The sequence below is a fragment of the Oryctolagus cuniculus genome, chromosome 12 (assembly GCF_051225735.1).
Source record: "Oryctolagus cuniculus isolate XC-2025 breed Fujian yellow rabbit chromosome 12, ASM5122573v1, whole genome shotgun sequence".
In the NCBI taxonomy this organism is placed as follows: Eukaryota; Metazoa; Chordata; class Mammalia; order Lagomorpha; family Leporidae; genus Oryctolagus; species Oryctolagus cuniculus.
This window is the reverse complement of record NC_142878.1, coordinates 99,050,382-99,075,236: the sequence shown is the minus strand read 5'-3', so window position 1 is coordinate 99,075,236 and position 24,855 is coordinate 99,050,382. Positions and strand designations below refer to the sequence as shown.

Sequence of the window (24,855 nt, the reverse complement as noted above, 5' to 3'; positions counted from 1 at the left end):
TTGAAAGGCAGAGAGGGAGCGCGAGCTTTCTCTCCTGTGCTGGATCGCACCCCCCAACCCCCGGCCCCAAAGAGCCGGGGCTGAGCTATGCTGAAGCCCTGAGCTGGGAACTCCATCTGGGACTCCCACATGGGTGGCAGGGAGCCAAGGTCTTGAGCCATCACCTGTTGGGTCCCAGGATGTATGCTGGCAGGGAGCTAGAGTCAGGAGCACAACACATCCCAGGTGCTCTGATACGGGATGTGGGTGTCCCACTGTAGCATCTTTTTTTTTTTTTTTTTTAAAGATTTTTATTTATTTATTTGAGAGGTAGAGTTAGAGAGAGAGAGAGAGAGAGAGAGAGAAAGGTCTTTCATCCACTGGTTGGTTCACTCACAAATGGCTGCAATGGCTGGAGCTGGGCTGATCCAATGCCAGGAGCCAGCTTCTTCTGTGTGCAGGGGCCCAAGGACTCGGGCCTTCTACTGCTTTCCCAGAGTGGAAGTGGAGCGGCTGGGACTAGAACCAGTGCCCACATGGGACGCTGGTGTTGCAGGTGGAAGATTAACCTACTGCACCATAGCGCCGGCCCCAACCACCATAGCGTCTTAACTGCTATGCCAAACCCTTGTGCCCCAGTATGGTTTTGATTCAGATAATGTTCTCGTCATTTCAGATATCCTCACTGGAAGCATATGAATCATGCATGGCAAATTCCACTTACATCTCGCCTTTTATTTTGTCTTCACGGTTCAGTTTTAGAAATGACTAAAATAGCCCTCCCTAGACAAAGGACACACAGCCACACCGCATTTTTAGTCTTTATTACTTTTTTTAAGTAAAGAAATTCCATTGAATCAAAGATAACAAAATTACAGTTTTCGTTTGTAATGATCTTTGTTTACCACCACACAGAATCAAAGTGGAATCAAAAGTAACAGGAGAACATAATATGACCAAGGACACCGCCGTTTAGTATAACTTCTTAATAAAGGTAAATATCCTCATATTTAGAAAAAATTGCATTGCTAGTTGCGAATCTTAAATGCCTCAGTGCTAAAGGATCCTGTATTTCCCTCAAAGATCCAGCTGCACCAAGGCTCTCAGAACACAAATGCAAAAATACAGTATTTTCAGGGTAGCATTTTGAAGTTTTGGGAAACCCAAACGAAACACAACAGAACAAACCAGGATTAGGAATGTGAAAGTGATGGTTCTCAAAAATCAATCAGGAAGCAGATCAGAAGCATGTGGCTGCACGGAGTCTAACCAGGACAAGGAGCGATGCAACCTTGCTCCCCCTGCCCCCTCCCGCCCCCGGCGTCACTAAGGCAGCTGCAGTGGCAGACGTCAGAAGATCCGGTACAGTGAAGGTCTTCCTGAGGCAGTGGGGGAGACCCAGACCACGGGGAACCGGTGCGGAGAGGTAACGGGGTCTACACGGATTTGTGCTTTCAGAGAACTCAAGTGAGGCCAAACGGAAAAGCAAATCAAACTGCACTCCTGCACCCAGAAATGTGTCCACTCCCATGAGCGGCCTGGGCAAGAAGTGGTTGGCGCGGGGATCAAGGGGATGGGCAATTATTCCAGGCGACTGCTGGCTGCTCGGTGTGGGTGGTCTGGGGGAGAATGCTCGTGGAGACGAAAGGTCTCTCTGCAGGTGGACTGTCCCCAGCTTATGGCGATAGTGGCTTTCTTGGCTAATGGGGACCAGAAGTGGGGAGAAGGCAGATTGTGGGTTTCACTGATTGACAGAAATCTAGTTAAAACGCTGAGCACTTACGTCATGGAACTCAGGATGTAGGGCTTCATCTACCAGTTAGAAACTGACTTCAGCTTTTCTACTAAAGACACAGGAAAGCTTTACCCACACACACGCTAGGGGAAACAGCTCAGAAAACGTGGGAGACTGGCACTTCCACAGGGCCAGCTGCCGACTTGCCGGGAGTCTGGGGATGACCGGGGAGCTGAACTCTGAGGGAGGGAGACTGGGCCCCGGCATCCAGAGGTGGCAGCAGCAGTGATGCAGGCAAGAGCAAGTAGCTTCTGCTTCGGAAGGCGTTCCAGTTCTTTCTGCCCGCAGGAGCCAGTTCCCCTTTCCTTAGCTTCAAATACAGTTTGGCAAAAGCAACCCTAACACAGGAAGAGGAGAGGGGGTCCTTTGCTCTGCCCAGAAAACAGAGGTACAGGAGTTCCTTTTGCTTCATTGTGTGGCTTCTGAACGCCACAGGCAGGCCACTTTCCACGGTTTTCTGAAGCAGCCAAGTGATCCAAAGTGGCTTTGAACCACAGAGTAGGGCCAAGAGATGACAGGAAGGGGCCAACGCCGCAGCGTTTCGGCTGGTTCTGGCTCGCTCGTACTGTGGAGGGGTGAGGTGAGGGGTGTGCTGATGAAACAAGGAGCCTGCAGGCCACATGAGGGAGTTCGTGGGGTTTGCTGTGGCTTTTCTCTAAACTTCCACAGCAGAAGACTCTGAATTCCGATGCCACAATAGTGCTGCAACATCAGGGAATTTTCTGGAGGCAAGTTAAGGCTTTCTAGGCAAAGAAAACAATTCCTGATGCCACTGCGACAGAAGGCCGCAGCGAAACGCTTCTTAATAGCTCCGCTGGCTGTGACTTCCTTCAGCCCAGCGTGGCGTTTCAGCGAGCTTTAACTGTAGCCCTAAGTCAGAATCAATGCCACTGGAGAAGAAAAGCCTCTCACATCTCAGACAGCTGCTTGCCTGGCAAACACAAACAAGAACGCACAGCTTCCTGGGAGCTGGCCAAACAGCCTCAAGTCGTGCAGGCACAAAGAGGGCTCTCACTCAGGGGCTTGGGCACACGAGCACGGCTCCCCAGAAAGCTCAGCTTTCATGCACGCTGCGGTGGCGGGGCCGCGAGCTGGAGCAGGAAGGATTTTTGCCCTGGGAATCCTCGATGCCCTCCCGCCTGAGCGGCATGAAGGCTGGAGACAGTTTCCTCATTGTGGCGCTCAGCACCTGCCGCAGGCACAAGACCGCCCTCAGAAGAGCCAGGATGTTGTGGCGACAGCGGAGGCTCTGAAGAGAGGCCAAAGACACAGGGCTCTGGACAGCATCCAGCTCCTCGCCAGGAAAGGCCTAACACAGAACCTCCCGCTTGCCACGTCCCCTCGAGGCCAGCCTGGAGCCTCTGGACAGCTACTCCTACCTGCAAGCCGAGTTCAGGCAAATGATGTGCAAACAGATGATGGGGGCTTAGAGACAGTGGAAGATGAGGTTACAGGCTCCGAGAGGCGAAGGGACGTGCCCATGATCCACTGTGACCCAGAGACAGGACGAGGACCCAGGGACCCTGCTTCCATGGCACTAGCTCAAGATCAAGAAGGGAACACTCCTTCTGGGTATCTTTGGGCCACAGGTTCCCTGCACATGTAAACCGCCACAGAGAGTTTAGATGAATATTCTAACAACACACAACATCCTGTCTTCATTCGGCTCTGGAATCACTGGGTGCAACACACGGCAAGAAGAGAAAGGGTTTGCTTCAAGTCTGTTAGACTCCCTGCGACCATGAATACGTCAAGGAGAACTGACGCCAGTTTTTAAAGCCAGGAATTCCTGATGTGACTGGGATCAGTGACTCCCGGGAGTCTGCAGACTGTTTAGGGGAACTGTGGGTGTCTTCCCTCCCTTTGTGTTAAACAGGTCATTTCTACAACAGGATTGTCTCGACTGTGCAATTTATATCCTTAATTTGTTTTAAAATATAATTTCCAAACACTCCTTAAAAATTGTGTTGTAGTCCAACTCGGAGCAAATAGCAAGAAGAGCATTCACAGAACGATTCTGGGGCAGAGTGGGGGGAAGCAAGGAAGTGGAGGAAGGAAAAGATGACCCTCACATAAAGTGCTGCTCCCTCGTTTATCAGCCAAGTTTGCATCCCTGCATTCAATGTCTCCACGCTTTCATTCAGGGACAAACGAGAAGCTCCCTGAAAGACAGCCACAGTCACATTCTCCTTTCCAGCCCTGAGAGCCTGAAGCTTGAACAAAGGGCTTCAGTTGATTTCATGTGAGCCAAAATGGAATGTAAGTGCCTTTCAGAGCCACACACTAAAGATTTCAGCTGGGACACGGCCCCACAGTCCCGGGGGATAAATGATGGCTGTGTGGAAGCAAAGGCTATGCCCCCAGCCCCGCTTCCCCTGCGTGGGGGTCATCAGGGCGATGACGCAGACCAGGACCTAAGGACTCCCAGTTCCCCTCTATGCATGCGTGTGAAAACAGGACTGTTTTTCCTCTTCCGGAATGTAGGTACCCGGGCCACTACTGTCAGAATAGTTCAAGACATGTGGCCTCAGGCAAACGAAAAGAAGTTTCTCACTTCCTGGCACGGTGATTCAATTCTGCTAAGTTATTGCTTGGTTCAACTATTTGCACAAATGCTGAGGAATGAAGGTAACAGCAGGAAATGCGACCACGAACCTTCTGGATTACAGATGTGATTGGGTGGAGGGAAAAGTGACAGAGAAGGGGGGCTAGCTTCCAAATCAAGGGGTAAGTGATAAAGTGCCAATCTGTGCTAAAAGAACAGGAAAAGGAAATGCATTAGGGAAACAGCAACTTGGGTGAAAATCATAGTGACACAATTCGGCGGGTGTGAGAAATTACATACCCAAACAAAGTTGAGATGACAGAAATCACAATCTTTTGAGAAAAATGGCTGTTTCTGATGTTATTAGGATGATCTGGTGATTGTCAGAAAACACCTTCTTCAGATTGCTGTCAGCCCCTTGGAACAATGCCCAGACTGTATCCACCCATTCGGGCACTCAGGTAGATCCTTTTATCCTTTACCCATCCACATAAACCCACTGTTTATATTCCAGTCTGTCCTGGAGCCAGAGGAGATGAAGTAGGGAAAATACATACATACATATATATATTTTTAAAGTATCCAGGCAATTTCACTTGTAGGTCTATTCAGTTCCAGATAGCAATTGTGGATTTTGCAGAGTAGGGTTTTTAGACAGTTAAGTACCACAGGATTGGAGGAGAGGAGTACTTGGAACCCAGAGTGGCACTTTCTCATGAGAAGACATACTTTGGACTGATCTACCTAATACACTACAAATATAGACTATTAGAAATCTGGTTTCAAAAATCGTATCTTTTGATTGCAAGTGTTTTTGTGCAACCTCAAATCCAACTGACGAATGTAGTGTAGACACTGTGCAGACTTGAGTTGCAAAACTAACATTACAATTGAGTGGGGAAAAAAAAATAACCCAAAAACCTCTTTATATGAAATGAGGGACAAAGGAAAAAAGGCAAGTGATGTCATCCACATGCTTAGCCTGGGAGAACAGCTCCCGGGCTCCCCTGGAGTGATGTTCTCTCAAACCTCAGTACACTGAGTTTGTCATTGAACTTTAGAACTAGCAGTTGTCTCGGCAGTCTACCTGGTCCAAGTCCCTCATTTTATAGGTGAGAGAATCGAAATCCAAAAGGACTTTCCCAGGGTCATATAGCCGGGCAGAGGCAGAGCCAGGGCTCAACCCCAACGCTCATTCACACCCAGGGTCTGTTCAGAGACACCACCCTCTGACCACACAAGGGCAGCTACATGCGAGCCTGGCTACTCTGGAGGTCCCTGGGAGCCAAGGGGCACCTCTAACCATGACTTTCCCTAGATGTTTCGAAGGTAGAAGTGCTGTACAACAGTGCGTCCAAAAATTCACCTGGTGATGACAGTCACCTGGGGCACTTATCAAAAACTGAAATCCCAGGACCCCTTCCCAGACCCCACTGCCCCAGCTTCTCCAAGGGGAGGGACCTGGGAGGCTGAGTTTTTAACAAGTGCCCCATGAGACTGTCAGCAGCAGCAAGGAGGGGGGTAAAACGTGGCTTGTGACTTGCAGGAATTTCCTTTGCCATTTAAGAGGCCTGGGAGAACCAGGCCCTCAGACTCCCGGGTTGAGTGTGCCTTCAGCGCTAGCCTAGAATGATCTCCGAGTCTACCTAAAGACATGTACAACCACCACGAAATAGCACACGTGAAGACTGCTCTCAGGGAAAGGCCCTTTCACTGGCAAAGCAAAATTGCTGTTCAGACACAGTTTTAATAGGGAAACTAGATGTAATTGGCTTAAAAGCAATCAGATGCTGAAACTGGACAGGAGGGCTGAGAACCTGTCACTTGTCACCATGGCTAACAATGCAACACAGAAAACCAGTAACTAAGCACAAAAATAGCCTGGAGCTCCCAGGGAGAGCCGCCTATTCGAGACACGTGTACGTGGTGGGTGGCCCCCCGCTGAGGGTGAGGTCAGATCCAGGTCGTGGAGGGAGATGGGAGACCTGAAACAGCGGGTGAGGGGACGCGGGTTCCAGAGCAGGGCCGCTGGAGTGCGCAAGAGTCCGAGGCCTCACTCCAGGTCGGCCTCCATTGGCTCCGTATCAGAGCACTGCGACTTGTTCCGTTCCCACTGGCAAATGGCATTGGCGTACTCTACCACCAGCTTATCCATCCACGTCAGAGGCTCAGGGAACAGCACGGAGCCCTCGAAGAAGCCCAGGTGGCCCCCATGCAGAGGCAGCACGAACATGACGTTCTCCCGTTTCTCTGCGGGGCAGAAGCAGCGGAGTGAGCTCCCTGTTGTTTCCTGGCAGCTCCAGGGCGGGAAGTGTGAAAGTGGGCTGGCCAGGGCGGCCTAGGCCTGTCCCACAGGCAACAGCCACCTACGTGGCTATCCAACCTGTAACCACTCTTCCTTGCTTCCCCAAATCAGACAGCGCTTTGGAGGGGCAGGCAAACAGGGACAAACAGTTGCTAACACACACACACACACACAGAGATCCCACATTCCACCTGAGGTTCAGTCCCTAAACTTCCCTAACAGCCAGGGCTGGGCCAGGCTGAGCAGAAGCCAGGAGCCAGGAGCCAGGAGCCAGGAACTCAGTCCAGGTCTCCCACACAGGTGGCAGGAATTCTACTATTTAAGCCATCACCTGTTGTCTCTCAGGGTCTGCATTAACAGGAAGTTGTGGTCAGGAGCTGCAACCAGGTATCAAACCCACGAGAGTTTCACGAGAGTTTCAACCACTAGGCTAAATGCCTGCCCTGATTAGTAGGTTTTGGAACAGCAGCTTGTCTTTGGGGCAAGATGGGCATCAGCTTAAGAAATCCTTAGAATTCTAAGTGGTTCTCAAACTTGGCTGAGTATTAGCATCACCTGGGGAGTTGAAAGGTGCCTAATTAAGTCAAACTTCCTGTGGGGAGGTGGGGGAGGCAGCCAGGCACTGTACTGCTAAAGCCCAGCTTTGATGGGGGACCCACGTCACCTGGGGTATTCTTGTTAACGTGCAGATTCCGATTTACTAAACCTGAGGGAGAAGCTGATGTTCTGTATGGTTTTTTTTTTTTTAAACAGGCAGAGTTAGACAGAGACAAAGGTCTTCCTTCCCTGTATGTGTTTCTAACAAATTCCTAGGGATGGCATGCGGTGGGGCCCGGCTCTGAGTAGGGATTCAGCACACTAGCAGTATTCTTTGCTGAATATTTAGTGAGCAAGGAGAATTTAGTGGAGCTACTGGTTTTTCATTATAGACATTTATCTTCACAATGGAGACTTAAAGCTGCAACTTGTGTCTAAAGATGCCCAAGCTCTCAAGGCCAGGTGCTAAGTGGCCATCCCCAGAATTTGTAACTTGAGCTTTATAAATCCCCTATTATGTTAGTCCCACATGGGCTGGTAAAGCTATTACTGAAGAGGTGTGTAAGACAGGCAGCCAGCTGCAGCAGGAAGCCGCCACCTCCCGGGGACCTGGTTGACAGGGTCCTTGCTGGCTCTGCAGGGTTCCTTTCCTCTCCCGGTTCAGTTGCTACTTTATAGATTTCTGCCTTGTGGATGTTACTGCAGATGCACAGAAGGAAACAGGCACTGCTCTCTCACTCGTGCCACACACGTGACCCAGGGGCTGCTTCTGTGCAGGGAGCTGATGGGGGAGCGGGATGGAGAGCTTTTTTCTTTTTTTCTTTTGACAGGCAGAGCGGACAGAGAGAGAGAGAGACAGAAAGAAAGGTCTTCCTTTGCCGTTGGTTCACCCTCCAATGGCCGCTGATCCGATGGCAGGAGCCAGGTGCTTCTCCTGGTCTCCCATGGGGTGCAGGGCCCAAGCACTTGGACATCTTCCACTACACTCCCTGGCCACAGCAGAGAGCTGGCCTGGAAGAGGGGCAACCGGGACAGAATCCGGCGCCCCGACCGGGACTAGAACCCGGTGTGCCGGCGCCGCAAGGCGGAGGATTAGCCTAGTGAGCCGCGGCGCCGGCGGATGGATAGCTTTTAACACCTAACAGGTCTCCAGCACACACAGCCCTCATCCTGAGCAGTATGGCAGCTGCCGCTGTATTATCTACTGTCCTAGTTCTAGTGTGTGTGTGTGTGGGGGGCCAACAGGACCACAGGTGTACTGCTTGCTTCCTTCTAGATACGATATTGCAAGGGTAGCCATAATCACAGAGGACTGTGGAGGGTGGAAGGCTACGTCCTAGGGATCTGAAATGACAATGCAGAGGCCTTGACTCCCCAGGTTTGCCCTGCCACCCTCTCGAGCTCTCTTCAGCTCTTTCTCTGCGCATGGAGTGAGACTGTGCTGTCTTGAAGCATAGGCACACTCCCAGGAGCAGTGATCTCTGCCATTTTGGTTGCTCACAGGAGGGGTCTTCAGAAAGTCGGACAATGTGTATAATGAAAAAAAAAAAAAAAAACCATAGACGGATTTCAATTTTTTTTTGGTCCCAAAATGAACTTGTCTTTTAATTCCATTTTCCCCACTAACTTTCTGAAGCACATCCTTATTTTTATCCTGCAAGCAGATGGAGAGGCTATCGCAAGAGGGAACAGAACAGGCTCTTCTGTTTTGCTTTTCAGGTCAAATTTGAAGTCTGACTATCTCTTTAAGTTACACTCTCGAACTTAACGGAATCATAATCCCAAGACACTAGTTTTGCAGAACTTGGCTGTGGATATGAATGGGGATCCTGTGGAACACCAGAAGGTTCTGCCCAGGCCCCATCACAGCCACAGGACTATCGGGCCAGCACAGTGAAGGCGGCGGACTGCTGTGGTAATTTGCTGAGTGGCTGGGGGAGCAGGGGAAAGAAACACTTACCCGAGAGAGATTTCGGAATGGTTAGAAGACTTTCATGCACTAAGGGGTCATCGGCTGCATTAACCAGCATGAGAGGCACATAAATCTGCAACAAGAAAAACAAGCAGCATTGAATTACTGGTTTCCCTTTCCGGTCTCTTTGATTTGAGGCTCAAGTTCACCGCTGGACATGTCTTTGAAGCACAGGGAAGAGGGTCACAGCTCCTGTATTCACCAGGATGAGTCACTAGTGTCTCTGTGATCACCACTCTGGTTGCAGGTGTGTACAGGACCCAGTGACCCAGGGGACCCCTGTACTCTGGTGGACAGAGGGACAAGCTCCACGGCACCGAACATTTCTAATGATCTTCACAATGTTTTAGATTAGCCATGTCATTCAGAATAAAGACTTTACAGAGTCTTTTATAAACTAATTCAGTTTATATTGGGGGTAGAAAAAAATGAAGTACATTCTGCCCCAAAGGAGGCTTTCTAGAAGAATCTAAAGGTTGAAAGTAGGAGGACAGTCTTGGCAAGGCTGCATTCAATCTCCGACTTAGTACAATAGCCAAGGGTCTCCTGTGTTCCATTTTAGTGGAGAGGGTACTGAAGGGGGACTCGTGTTACTGAACAGCCACACTGAGGCAATGGTGGCTGTGCTATCCGGGAGCTCCTTGTGGCCCTACACAGCTCCCTGTCTCTATAAAAGCTCAAATGAAGACAGCAAAAGTTTCGGTGATGGTGCCAAACCGGGAGGGATGGCCGATGTGACAGATGACACAACTACCATTCCCAATTATGTGCTTCAGCTGGGGGCACAGCGAGCTGAATCAAAAGGTGTACATGGACAGGGATAAGTGGGAAGTTGTATGTGTAAAAAGAGCATTTGTGCTCATTTTAGACAGAATGGGAGAAACTTGGTGGTGGCTCAGATAAAAAACATGAGGAGGGGTCAGTGTTGTGGTGTAGTGGGTGGGGCCGCCGCCTACAGTGCCGGCATCCCATATGGGCACCGGTTAGTGTCCTGGCTGCTCCACTTCCGAACCAGCTCTCTGCTATGGCCTGGGAAAGCAGTAGAAGATGGCCCAAGTCCTTGGGCCCCTGCACCCGCATGGGAGACCGGGAGGAAACTCCTGGCTCCTGGCTTCGGATCGGCTCAGCTTCAGCCATTGCAGCCAATTTGGGAGTGAACCAGTGGATGGAAGACCTCTCTCTCTCTCTCTCTCTGCCTCTCCTTCTCTCTGTGTAACTCTGACTTTCAAGTAAATAAATAAATTAAAAAAAAAAAACATATGAAGATTGTGGTTTGCTGTAAACGTAATAAAAAAGTCAACTGAGGCTGCTAGTGACTGTATTAATACAGACCCGTTGATACCCACAGACGTGCTCCTCATCACTTTGACTTGGACACACATCTGTAAACTCTGTGCTTGCCAGATCGTGGCAGGAACAGAGTTCAGTCTTCAGCAGGCCCCATGCTAACAAGATACACCAGGACCCCAAGGAAAGGGTCCAGGAAAGCAGGAAATCTAGGTGGATCTCCCATGAGGTCCATGGCAGAAACCAGGCAGGATTATGCTGTCAAAGGGAGATTAGGAGAAAATTGGGTGCTGCGGCGATTTTAACGGTTTTCATACAGACATGGGAGCAGCCTGGGCTAAGGGCAGCTCTGGGATTAGTGTACTGGTGGGCACTGAGGGATACAGCCTGGGTCAATAATAAATCCAGGTAACACATTCAAGTGGTTCAAGTCAGATCTGGCTGAGCTTCCACCAGGAAGGAATGTTTGTACTATGTAAGGAATACTGTACAGAGTTGGATGGAGCGAGACTAACTCTGAGCTGGTGCTGGCCACTCACCCTGTGCAGGTACCTCATGCAGCTTTCTTCCTCATAATATTCCTTCAGGGAGGTATAGCCATGGAACTTCCTGGAACACACACATACACACACGAAAAGGACAAAACAACATCTGTTAAAAGACCACAGTGCTAAGCCAATTATCATCCAGTTCCTGCACTAACACACTGCATTAGTAGAGGATACGAAAGTCTCTCTAAAAGTTCATGGAAAATGTATTATGAAAAGCTACTCATGGATTTCACATATTTTGCAGCCAAATAAACTTATTTTTCAGTACCATTTTTTGTTGAGCTTTTGGAAGTACCTTGTGTACAGCAGAGTTAGGTCTGAACGCTGCACTGATTTTATTTATTACTGCTCTACTCCTGCAGTAACTCATGTCTACAGAATACACGTGGGCAGCGCAGTTAGGGGTCAAGATGTAAACGTTGGCTCCATCACTTACTGCCTATGTGACTTGAGGCAAATGGTTGAACTTTTCTGAACTGTGGCTTCTCCTCTGTGAAACAGGTCTAAAGCCAGGAGCATTCCTAATGGTGCTGGGTTAGAGTGTCCACCAGCATGGTGACTGGGCAGCGTAATGATTCAGTGTTATCTACTGCACTTATTTGTTGTTGTTGTATCTTTTGATGCAGCATAAAGCCAGATATCACTATGGACACACAGACAACCGAAATTCAAAGACGTTTACTAGAACTTTCTTTTCAGCAGAGTTCTTCCTGGTGGAGTGATTGGATCACTGTGAACTGGAATGCAATGTATATATAAAATGGGAAATAAAAATGAGACAGGGGTTCAATGTTACCAATTCTGTCCACCCATCAGCTGACATTTAACAAAATCTCAGTGCTCCAGCATGCAAGTTCGCTGTGCTCTGTGCCGAGGGGTGAGCGTCAACCTGCAGTGCTGATACTGGCTGGCCCGAGTCAACCCCAGGCCAAAGGATCTCTGAAAACCTCACTGTTTTCTGACACAGGGCCTCTGAATGGCGATCTTTTCTGTTTGACTGGGGTCCTTAAGATATCCTGTCTCCCCTGGAGCCGTGGCTCTTCTCCTGCATCAGCTGCCTTAGACACCTCTGCCTGGGAGTGACCTGCCAAGTTAGTCCTTGTGAGATCAGTCCCTCTGCAGTCTGCGTGGGGCAAGTGGTCCAGGCCTTCAGTATTGCTGGTGATGAACGAGGAGGAAACTGCCACTGTCCATCACTGTTAAAGAGGAAGGGGTAGGCATCTGGCCTAGCAGAAGAGGTGCTGGTGGGGATGACTGCATCTCACATCAGCGTCCCCGATGTGAGTCTTGGCTCTGCTCCTCTGCTCCTTCCAACTTCCTGCTAACTGCACACCCTGGAAGGCAGCAGGTGACGGCTCATGTAGTTGGGTCCTTGCCATCCATGTGAGAGACCTGGATTGGATTCCCAGCTCCTGGCTGTTAGGCATTTGGGGAAATGAACCTCTGGATGAGAGCTCTCTGTCTCTCAAAGAAACAATTCAAATATTTTTTTAAAAGAGGAAGAATTTTAGGAAGAGTTGGGGAATATTTTCTTCAGGGATTAAAAAAAATAGAGAAGACAAACAGGATATTTAAATTAAATTTTTTTCCCTCTCATTCAACAACATCAAAATAAAGTCATATAACCCTTAAGTGGCGATGAGTAAAACTCATTCTCATCTTCTAAACCAGCAATTTCCTAGTTTCTATTTCATTCGAGAAACAACTGGCATACTTGAAGTTACTCAGTATAAGAAGTCTACTAAAAATCTCTTAAGGATGGTAAGCAGGGATCCCAGACTCCGCATAGCCATGGAGCGCACACTCATTTTAGATCATGACTAACAGGATTGAAATGACCATTTAACAAGAAGCATGAGTTTTTCAAGGAGAACGACAACAGAGGCCAACCTGACCTTTTCCAGCTCAGGCTAACCTCAGCTGGAAACCCCCGTGACAGCAAAGGGGCCGCCGTCACGCTTGTGACTCCAGTTGCCTGGAAGGGCCCGGCAGGTACAGAGGCAATGAGGGGGCGGAGCTGTGTCTTATAACAGAGAGGAGTCCTTCACATCCTCCAAGAAAGCAGATCTTCCATTCTGCTTGACACCCACAGTCCTCTTGGCCTGTACTTTGCTTTTCTACTTTTGACAGAGACATAGACGGAAGACATAGTTCCTTTTCTTCCATTGCAGAAACGCACACGCATGTGGCACCTGGTCCTTGCCCTGATGCTGAGGCAGGGCACCTGGGCTGTGCACCCCAGCCTCAGCTCATGCTGACCCTGCAGTGTCACTGGCCAGATCCTCTGTCTGTCTTCTAAGAGCAACGAGGAATTTGGATTTTTCCGTGGAATCCTTTGTTTTGAAATGCCGGACACTTAGGTAAAGAAGGAAAATGGTCCTTCACTAAAGAGGGCAGAGCAAAGCCCTCGTGCTGGGCATGGCTGGCCCCCTGGCCCACCGGGCATCTCTCCCACCCGCCCACGGGGACACACCTCATCACGTTGTCATCAATCTGCATCAGGGACGTTGCTGTGTAGAGCCGGCTCAAGTCCGTGTCCTCCAGGCTCTGGGGTTTCTTAACATGGTCTCCAAAAAGGGCTTGCCTAGGAGGAGGCAGAAAACAAACAGAATTACAAGTGGGGGACAGAGCAGCACAGCAGAGCAGCTTCCTGCCCAGAGGCTAAGCCAGGAGAGGCGGGAGGAAGTCAGGAACACTGAGAACTGTCTGGCCTGTAGAATGTCCCAGGGGATGAGCCTGCACTGTTGACTCTTGGATAATTGGAGAGACAGGAACTTCAAAACCTTGTTTCCTTTCTCAGGGGCACCGAGACAAACAAAAGGCTGGGTCTGAAACTAGTAAATAGTACAAAAACCTGCAGTGCAGCAGGGAAGGGGACTCAGCATGGGCCTCTTTCTCACACCAGTACTGGCAGGACCCCTGCCCTCTATGAGCTGTTTATGTTGCACAACCAGGAAGGTAATGGTTAGCCCATTTAGCATTTGGGTAAATCAATAGCTCTCCAACACATTAACAAAAATATAGACACCTGGGGTTGGCACTGTGGCATAGCAGGTATACCCACTGCCTGCAGTGCCAGCATCCCTTATGGGCACTGGTTCATGTCCTGGCTTTTCCACTTCTGATCCAGCTCTCTGCTATGGCCTGGGGAAGCAGTGAAAGATGGCCCAAGTCCTTGGGCCCCTGCACCCGCGTGGGAGATCTGGAAGAAGCTCCTGGCTCCTGGCTTCGGATCAGCCGAGCTCTGGCCATTTGGGGAGTAAACTAGCAGATGGAAGACCTTTCTCTCTGTCTCTCCCTTTCTGTCTATAACTCTACCTCTCAAATAAGTAAATTAATCTTTTTTTTTTTTTTTTTTTTTGACAGGCAGAGTGGACAGTGTGAGAGAGAGACAGAGAGAAAGGTCTTCCTTTTGCCATTGGTTCACCCTCCAATGGCCGCCACGGCTGGCACGCTGCGGCCGGCGCACCGCGCTGATCCGATGGCAGGAGCCAGGTACTTATTGGTCTCCCATGGGGTGCAGGGAAGTAAATCAATCTTTAAAAATATACATAGCCACTTGTCCCTTCCCCATTCCCCCACCTGGGGGGGGGGACCAAAATCCACAGTTATTCAGATCTTTCATATAAAATGACATAGTATTTGCATATAATCTAGGCATATCCTCCTGTACACCTTAAATCATCTTTAGATTTTAATAACTAATATAGTATAAATGCCATGTAAATAGTTACACTATATCATTTATAGAAAAATGACCCCCAAAATTCTGTATGTGTTCAGTACAGATGCAACATCTGTAGGCCTAAAATCCCATTTTCAACTGGCTACTGGCTGAAAGGGGCAGATGTGGAACCTGCGGGTACAAAGGGCCAGTAATCATTAAGAAGAGCTACCTTGAGAGGATGGCTACATGGCAGGGGTCAGAGGGTACACGCCAGGCCTCCCTTCCCAGCAAGGACTCTGGACCACACTGTGGAAGGACTGAGTTTGTGTTTAGGTTTGGCCTCATTGAGGGAACAATCGATTACAGAAACTCAATGTTCTGGTTTCTATTTGTAACCTCTCCAAAGGAAGAGGAACACATTTCTTTAGCAATTTTTTTTCCTCTAAAAGATTATCAGGAAGATTCTATTATATATCTATGGGATAGAATTCATAGCTTCAAGTTCCCCTAAAGTGCCTACGTGCTTGACTTTCTGTAATTTCAGAAACATAACCACCCTCCGTGCACCTAAAGGACACCCCCAATTTGTAAAGAATTATGCGATGGACCTGCTGAACTAACTAGTGGCAAGATGGAGCCTTTGACCAAAATAAATGTTTTCAAGGAGACACTGGGCTGAGGCTGAAGTTGGGACCAGGAACTCAATTCAGGTTTCCCAGATGAATAGCAGAGACCCTGTTACTTAAGGCATCACCACTGCCTCCCAGAGTGTGCATTAGCAGGAAGCTGGAGTCAGGAGTGGAACTGGAAGTCAAACCCAGGCATTCCAATGTGGGACATGGGCATCTTAACCGGTTTCCTAAATGCTAGGTTAATCGCCAACCCAGGAGTCTCTTTTGATTCCAGTGAAGCAGACAGGTGGACACAGAACTTGGATTCCGGGGTCTAGCTTCACTCCTCTGGTACAAAATCTCAGCAAATCCCCAGACCCCTCTCTGCCTCAGCTGAGCCACACTCTGCCCAATGCCCAGCACACAGCTGCTGCTCAAACAAGAGCCACACGGAAATAGTTGGCTGTCCAAGCACAGGGGACACAAGTCCATCTGCCTGTTTTGAGGCCCCATGGATGAGCCTGGCCAGCACCATGAACCCCACCCTAGGAAGTCCCATCTGGGCTGTGCAGCCAGGACAGGCAGAAACACATTTTTTAACAATGGGGGGGGGTGCAGAAAGAGTAAGAATAAGAAACTGATCATTTATTAGACTGCTTTTCCTAAGGTGGTGCCCAAATCCCCTAAACTGTATTTTTTGAGTGCCCATGATAAGCCAAGCTCTGTGAGAAATAAAAATATGCCCAAGCCCTCCCGTGCTTCCCAGTGTAGCTCAAGGCACAAGATTCACACTGGGGACGCCACAGGAGGACAATCTGTGGGTGCAGGAGTGAGTTTTGCAGAGGTGGAAGGCCTGGGATGGGAAGCGGGGTGGGTTCTGCCAAGCAAGGGCAGAAGTCGCGTGGGAGAGACCAGGGGCACTTGAGCCTCTGTGTGGCCCACTCCAGCCGGGGGGAGAAGACATGGGAGATGCAATGACAACAATGATCCTACAGATAAGATCACCGCTAATATTCATTGAGGGCTACTTCTCAGAGAAGCAGGCACTGCCCTAAGCACTGGCTGGGCTGACCCTCTAGATGGTCCCAAGCAGGACAGGAGTGGATGAGGAAGCAGAGGATGCAGAGGCGCGAACCTCCAGCAGGAGGTGAGCATGTCATGCAGTCACACCGCTGCTTGGCCGGAATCCCAAGGGCCAGCCCCAGCAGAGTACTGATCCCCAGGCACAGCAGAGTACTGATCCCCAGCCCCAGCAGAGTACTGATCCCCAGCACAGCAGAGTACTGATCCCTAGGCACAGCAGAGTACTGATCCCCAGGCACAGCAGAGTACTGATCCCCAGGCACAGAAGCACCTGAAGAAGGCAGGTCACCAACAGGGACAGCCCCCTCAGGACTGCTCTAACTGGGGGAGAGAATGGTGTCTGAACGGTTCCTTTCTTGGATTTACCGGGAACCAGGGCTGTAGAAAGCACTTTGCTTCCAACTAAGTCACTCATGCAATCATGAGTGTACCCTCCACACCCCCATGCCCTCACCCAGCCTCCCTCCCCTCCCCCTTGGCGAAACGGGACCTCTGGCTTTTACTAACTCCCCGGTGAACTCAGAGAGGAACCGTGTGGTCTGAGAGTGCAGGAGGTGAGTACCTGTGGGACAGGATGATCTTCTTCATGTTGTCCGCCATGAGGAAGTTGTAGAAGCGCCGGCACTGATCCCACTGCATGAAGGTTTCCTGGGCCCTGGAAGAACCACAGCCAGAGTGAGGGATGTGGCTGGAGGGTGGGGACCCGAGGACCTTGCGGGGCCCTAGGCTGGTATGGAGGCTTTTTGTATAAAAATGTTTGTCTATTTTGATCTACTTGAAAGGCAGAAAGAGAGAGGAAATCTATCCTCTGGCTCACTTTTTAAATGCCAGCAATGGCCTGGGTCAGGCTGACATGAGAAGGTCAGAACGCCATCTGGGTCTCCCCCATGGGTAGCAGGGGCCCAGGTACTTGAGCCATCATTACCTGCTGCCTCCCAGGTGTGCTAGCAGCAAGCTGGACCAGAAGCCAAGCAGCCAGGACTGGACCCTGCATTCTCATATGGGATGCAGGCAGCCCGAACTATATTTTAACTCGCTGTGCCACACCCCACAGTGCTCGACCTGGCGAGAAGCCTGGAGGGAACCACAACAGTGTAGCTGAAGGTGATCTGGCCAGGAACCTCTAGGGCTGGAGCGGCACTGATGTTTGCTAGTGGCACTCCTGACACCCTCTTCCAGCACCACGGCTTTCTCGGGGCCAAGCTGCTTCAACTGTTGTGTGAACACTTTCTCTACTGGGCTTCCTACCCTGCAGGTAAGCTTCTCTGGTTTAATGACAGGAGCATGTGAGAACAGAGTGGCTGTGGGGCAGTACAGTGCAGGAAAAACCTGAACACTTCTTTTATTGCTTTTTGAGAGGCAAAGGATAATCATGAAATGACATCTTTTTTTTTTCTTGTCTTCCCCTACTCTTTTTTTTTTTTAACTTTTATTTAATGAATATAAATTTCCAAAGTACAGCTTATGGATTACAATGGCTTCCCCCCCATAACGTCCCTCCCACCCGCAACCCTCCCCTCTCCCACTCCCTCTCCCCTTCCACTCACATCAAGATTCATTTTCGATTCTCTTTATCTACAGAAGATCAGTTTAAACCTTTCCTGATTATCCTTCCAACATTGAAGGGGCAAGAAAACAGAAGCAGGAGAGGAGAGGCCAGCCTCCCTCCCAGGCACGGCTCATCTGGAAGACATCCGGCCTGGAGCCTGTGTGTGCCCTGCTGCGGGGTTGGTGACAGTACCCCTGTCTTTCAGAGCCCTTGTCCTGCCACCGCCCCTGCTGGGGCGAGAAGACAGCACAGCCAACCTTTGTGTCCTGGACTCAGTGGCCAGATTCTGCACCCACATTTCACCTGGGGTCTCATTCCCACGGTGGCAGCCCCGCCCTCCCCAGTCAATGCTCTCTTCCTTGTGTTTGAATCCAAATACAGGCTAGTGTAGGGCTCACATCAATTACAGCAAAACCCTCCTTCTGCAGATTTCCGAGTGTCCAGGTCTGATTCCATCCTGAGAATCAGTCAGGGTGTCACTAGGCCACACAGAATCCATAGGGCTCATCTTTGTTTTGTATTTTAAAAGGGTGGTAAACATGTAATATCAAATCTGCCATCTTAGCCATTCTGGAGTGCACAGTACATTCAATGGCTGTGCAGCAGATCCCAAAATGATTCCATCTCGCAGAACTGAAATTCCATACCCATTAAATAATAACTCTCATTTATCCCTCCTGACAATCATAGTTTCATGGTCACCTCCTCCTCCTCCTTTTAATATACATATTGACCACGTGACACATTTTTCTTGCTGCTTTAAAATAAAAACTGCCTGAATTTCCACTGAGTTGCTGCTTCACAGCTCACTTAACTACGCCCTGCTGGACACACGGGTCATTTCTAACGTGGCCCGGCTTCCAGGGAGAAGAGTGGGGCACTGACAGATACGAAGGCAGCACTGGGCAGGCTGGGCAGCTCAGGATAGGGCCCCGGCCTTGGAGGAAGAGTGGTAGAGCCTCTGCAGCCAAGAGCCCCGGGCAGAAGACTGGGCTGGCAGCTGGCTGCCCTTCAGGGACACAGCCAACCTGCACAAAGGTCATCACCTCCAGCCAGTTCTGCTTGACAGTGCAAGAAGCAAGCCATGTCCCAAGAGTCTGAGACTTGCTTGGTGGGCTTTGTCGGGTCCCCTGGGGTGGTGGGGCGAGGCAGGGAGATGGAGCACACCTCAGGGTGAGGAGGCTGCCCACCAGTCCCATTTTTCCTTATAAAAGTTTCCCTAAGGCCCTAAAGATATGCTGTTACAGAATAGATTCAAGTTCAAGGGTATGTACACAGCCTGTCATTTTTCTGGCACAGCGGGTAACGCCCTGGCCTGAAGCGCCGGCATCCCATATGGACGCTGCTTTGAGACCCGGCTGCTCCACTTCTGATCCAGCTCTCTGCTATGACCTGGGAAAGCCTCGGGGCAGAAAAGCTAAGTTGTTGCCTGAAGGCTGAATTCTATCCAGATTTTGTCAAAACTCCAGCAGGGTTTCCCCACCTTGTTTGGCTCTGATACAAATTTGCAGATTGTCCCAAGTTACTTTTGCAGCTCTTCAACTATAAACTTCAATTTCTGGAAGGCACAACTCTGCAGAGGGATTTTCTGAACAATTCTGTTTCCTTTTGTCATCAACTCATTCACAGTGTGGAGAAGACAGACCCTCTGGGCAGGGAGAGTGGCACCTGGCCCTGGCCTGGGGCAGCAAAGCCCTGCTGAAGAAACACCAGGAAGGAAGTTCAGGTGGCTGTGACCTAGCCACACTAACACCGCTCACTCAGCCAACAGCCCAGCTGCACTGGGGGAGACTGGAAGTGACCTCCTCACAAGCCCTCCACAGTCCTCCCCACACTGGCCTGAGGAGGCCTTAGGCATGCACGTGCCTTGTGTGTAATATATTAGTAATGTGCTTTTGTTGGTTTGCAGCTTTGTAAGATCAGTCCTGCGTCATTAAGTGCTGCGGGGTTCCTGGACACAAACTACCTTTTACACCCAAATCGCAGTAAAATGCTTTTATCTTCCTCTCCTTGTCATCACTGACCACTTGTGGACCGCGAGACCGTTGAGCGCTTCCTTATGAAAGGATTGCTTTGCTCTTCCCCTCCCGTTTCCTGAAGCTCCACAAGGGCAGGGAGATTGCTTGCTCGGGCCTCCTGCTCCATTACCTTGGAGGGGACCCAGTGGAGGGAATCAATGAGTGAATTCATCGATTTCTGCCTCTCACATTCCTTTCTGGTCATTACTCATCGGATAAATTTATTAGCAAGTTCTTCATGATCAAGTTTTACTTGATTAATTTTTTTTAAAAAAGATTTATTTATTTCCTTGAAAGGCAGAGTTACAGAGAGGCAGAGACAGTGAGAGGTCTTCCATCCGCTGGTTCACTCCCCAAATGGCCACAATGGCTGGAGCTGCGCTGATCTGAAGCCAGGAGCTAGGAGACTCTTCTGAGTCTCCCACGCTGGTGCAGGAGCCCAACGACTTGGCCATATTCTACTGCTTTCCCAGGCCATAGCAGAGAGCTGGACTGGAAGTGGAGCAGCCGGGACTCAAACGGGCGCCCAAATGGGATGTCTGTACTGCAGGTGGCAGCTTTACCTGCTATGCAACAGCACTGGTCGCTCATTTGATGAATTAAACCAGGGAGTTAGGCTGAATCAGACAGCACAGACTCCCAGGGCTAGCAGGCAGCCATCCGTGCTGCAGGAACACGGGGAGGTCCGAAGCACCGCGTCGTTCCAGGGCGTCTGTGCCGCTCCTGCGTCCAGCACGTTCTAACATTTGAACTTGTTCAGCAGCAGCTACACTTTGCTAACTATAGCAAGCAGGTAGCTTCTCTCTGAGTCTTCATGCGGCTCTGGCTGTGGGAGGAGGTGAGCTACTGGAACGAGAAGCCAGAGGGAGGGGACCGCTGGGCACGCGGCTCTCCAGACTCAGCGGGGAAGGGTTTACCAGACAGGAACTCCTGTGTGGCCCCTGCAGAGGCAGACGGGCCTTCCTGCTCTGCCTTCGCATAACAGGAAGCATGTACCGTGGCCGCCATCGTCCCGATGCTGAGAGGCTCACTGCCCTTGAGCCTTGGTGAGGAACAAAAAAAAAAAAGGGTCATACTGGTTTAAAGTAAGGAAGTGTTCCTTATCCATTCAGTAGAGCTGGTTACACTGCTGAGGGCACCCGAGCCCCAGGGAGCACCAGCACAGCCAGGCTGGTAGTGTCTCCGACTGGCCACCAGCTCCCGCATAGGGGACGGCACCATCTTTGCCTGGATGTTAGATCTCAGGGCTCTCAAAAATAAAGTTGCCTCTTTTTTCCCTCATTGCAGGAGGCTGACGTGACGATAGGTAATTACACATAGGAAGCTCTTGGAGGTCTCAAGGAAGGGGCTGTGTAGACTATGTTTCTAAGATGCAGATTCCAGTTAGTTCCTAGCTGGCTGGAGTGCACAGCCTTAGTTTGTTAACTGAGCCAATTAGGTGCTCTTGCCAACAGCAGATGGCGCTACCGCAGCAAAATGCAATGAAGTTGCTGTCAACCTCAAAGATTTTTGTGCATTGGAAAAACAAAAGGAAAACCAACTTGTGCTATATCCTCCTATTTATCAGATTCAGAGGTCTATGAACACAAGGTCAGCGCTCACGGCAAGTCCAAAGCCATTGCTTTAAGAAGGAAATCTGGTGATTCCAATCCCAGGGACGAAAACGACTTGCTGAAAGCACCAGTTGCCAGGCGAGGCGAGAGCAGGTGAGGGCCTCGTGCCTCCTGGCCCCTCCAGGCCCTGCTCCCTTGGACTGTGTGATGGGCTGGCTCCGTGCTCCCCTCTCCCTTAGCCCATTGATTGGGCAGAACAGGCTTTGGTTACCTCTGCTTATACCTGGCTTTGAGCGGGGAGCTGACTACTTCTAGTCAAGGAAGATGTCCTTTCAGCTGGCTCCCCCGAGTGTCATGAGCAGGGTTCCGAAACAGGAAGATGAGGGGCTCGCCTAGCTCTGCAGTGTCAGGCCCGGGGAGAGACAGCTGCACTCTCCCAGCATGATGGCAGCTGAAGGCAGCTAAACGTCACAAGTCACCTCTGAGGTGTGTCCCGCATGCAGATTCCTGAGGGCCCGTGCCTCAGAATTCATGACTCACAACCTGCAAGGGCTTATTCCTGACATGACACCCAAGTGATTCTCAGCTAAGTGGGACGGTCAGGAGTTCACCAGCCTGTCCACTGCGGTCCACTGATCTACACCATGGAAGAGGAGGAGGAGGTGATGATGAAGAACAACTACTGACTGATACTCCGTGTGCCAGGCACTGTTCCAAGCGCTTCCAACACAGTAGCGTGACCCTCACCATGGTGCCATGAGGTCTACCTCGGTTTATGTTTGTATCATCCCCTATCACAGATGGGCCCTAGAACCCAGGAAGGGTCTCCCCAGGGAGGCTGTTCCTGTTGCTGTGGCACGTTTAGATCTCCCTTTCTGCCCGCTCTGAGCCTCACGGGCAGAGGCCGACTGCTGGGCCCACGTTTGATGTGTGGTATCTGGACATGAGGGAGGAGTCCTTGAAGGTAAGGACACTGATAGAGTGATTCCTACAGGTGCCTTCCCTGGGACTCAGCTCTGTTCTCCCATTAACCTAGGGTTGTGCAAAACTCCTAAAGCACGGACAGCCTGACTCATCTCCCAGAGCCTGCTGGGGAAACAGCAGCTGGGAAGGGGGGCTTTGGCGTATTCAAATACAAATCTGAGCCCAAAATGCAGCTGCACATCCTAGGCTTGAGAGGCCAAAGAGGGTAACTGCAGGCTATGATGTGGAAGCAAAAGAAATTGAACCCAAGGCCTGCATATTTCTGCTCAGTTGGCCACCATGTCCCCTGGGCCATGTCAGGTGTGCTGGGGCGCCTCCTTGAGAGCCTGCTGGCAGGTGGGGAGCACTCACCTCAGGGCGCTGTACCCCTGGCACACGCTGACGCAGCACAGGACCTTGTCTTGGTTTGCCTGCGTCTCCCCCAAGTATTTGCACACGATGTTACCACCCAGGCTGAAGCCCACCACCACCAGCTGGGTCAGTGGGTACATCCTCTTGATGTAGTTCACCATGGCTCCAAACTCCCACGTGCAACCTGTGGGCAAAAGGGTGTGGCACTCAGTCATTTCAGGTGCATAAATAAATACTGGAGAAAATGTAAGCTGGAGGGTTATGAAATAGGCACCAATACAAGAGGGGACTTCAGAAAGGTCATGGGAAATGCATATTATGAAAAATGATGCAAAGATGTCAACATTTTTTGTGATTGCCAAAAAATAAACTTACTTTTTTATTTCATTTTCCATGAACTTTTTTTTAAAAGAGAGAAGGAGACGCAGAGAGAGAGAGAGGTCTTCCATCTGCTGGTTCACTCCCCACATGGCTGCAACGGCCAGAGCTGCGCCGATCGAAGCCAAGAGCCAGGAGCTTCTTCCGGGTCTCCCACATGGGTGCAGGGACCCAAGGACTTGGGCCATCTTCTACTACTTTCCCAGGCCATTAGCAGAGAGCTGGATCAGAAGTGGGGCAGCCAGGTCTTGAACCGGCGCCCATATGGGATGCTGGCACTGAAGGCAGCAGCTTTACCTGCTATGCCACAGCACTGCCCCCCCCCCCCCATGAACTTTTTGAGGTCCACACTAAGACAGCCAGGGTGTGCGTGAGGGTGCATGTTCATAGCAGATGTAGTAAAAGCAACAGCAAAAACCCTTTGGGATTAGCCTCCTAGGCTACAAATTGGGATACGAAACCCATGTGTACAATGATTCCTGGGGTTACGGAAAGTAGCCAGCGGATGTTATTTACTGGATCGTTTTGTCAGTGTTGGGAGGGACGGAAAGAGAGTTGAGTCCAGAGGGACAGCCAGAATGCTCTGTGGGATTACAGCAAATGTTCTTGATGACGCAGGAACAGGGTGCCAAGGGAGGCAGACCATTCAGAAATACACAGAGGAGGCCTCTGAACAGAAAGGTGTTTGGGCCTGCTTTGCCCATGGGAGATGAGCTCAGTGAGCGCCCCCTGGGAAGGGAAAGCCACGTTACGAGTCGGCAGCAATGCTTAGAGGATGAGGCTGAGGCCAGGCACAGGTGGTGTGGGAAAACTCAACGGAGAGAGCTAGTTCAAGAGCTGGAGGCCACACCCCCATCTAATCCTATCAACCCACCTGTCAATCAGACTATGTAACCACTCCCCTTTTCAAAGCTCCTAAGAAGCTTGGTGAAGGGGAGGGCTCCCTCTCTCCTCTCTCCCTCCCCCTTCCTCCCTCTCCCCCTCCCACCCTCCCCTCATGGATGCGGGAAAGCAGGGTACGGAAGTCACTTTCTACCATTCCTGGCCCACTCTCCCTTAATAAGGCCCGCGTGTTCCTGTGCTTTCTTCTCATCCCCATAAATAAACCTTAGCACGCTGCACGTCGTGTTTGTGCCTGTACTTAGAATTCTTCTCTAAGTAAAAGGCAAGAGCCTGAAATAGGACTTTGAGCCTAACCTAGCCCACAACACAGGGACTCATCACATCTTCTTAAGGCCCAGCCCCAGACTGCAGGGAGCTGATCTAAAATAAAACCGAAGAGGGAAAGTGAGAGGTGTTGGCAGGAGGCACATACACAACAGACCGGGTTTACAGCGGAGACGTGAGCTGCTGACCTTGGCACCAGCTCTGACATCGCTCCTGCAGGTCAACAGCTGCTTGGCTAAACAGCAAAGCCTTGGGCACACGGCTCTCTCAGGCTGGGGCAGGCCCTTGCATATTTGTCTTCCCTTCTAGGTGGAACGCAGCCACGCCAGGCAGCACGGCCACATGCAGTTCTCTAACTGCAGCTGGCACAGAATCACCTGGAGGTGAGGTTGGAAGCAGGCATTCCTTATTATTCAGCTACAAAGAAGGATGAAAGTCTACCATCTGCAGTAAAATGGACACAACTGGAGGGTATCATGTTGCGTGAACTAAGCCAGACCCAGAAAGACAAATACTGCAAGTT

General features: G+C 50.5%; 1 protein-coding gene across 1 annotated transcript in view; it reads right to left on the bottom strand.

Annotated features, from left to right (window-relative positions):
* Positions 1 to 786: 786 nt before the first annotated feature.
* The window catches only part of ABHD2 (abhydrolase domain containing 2, acylglycerol lipase), a 119,531-nt gene continuing 95,462 nt past the window's right edge, over positions 787 to 24,855 (bottom strand). The window contains exons 6-11 of the mRNA XM_070054523.2: positions 22,788 to 22,971; positions 16,895 to 16,987; positions 13,445 to 13,555; positions 10,960 to 11,029; positions 9,122 to 9,206; positions 787 to 6,569 (exon numbers count right to left, since the gene is read on the bottom strand). Of these exons, the coding sequence (XP_069910624.1) occupies positions 6,373 to 6,569; positions 9,122 to 9,206; positions 10,960 to 11,029; positions 13,445 to 13,555; positions 16,895 to 16,987; positions 22,788 to 22,971 (740 nt within the window). The 3' untranslated portion in view covers positions 787 to 6,372. The remainder of the gene's footprint in view (positions 6,570 to 9,121; positions 9,207 to 10,959; positions 11,030 to 13,444; positions 13,556 to 16,894; positions 16,988 to 22,787; positions 22,972 to 24,855) is intronic.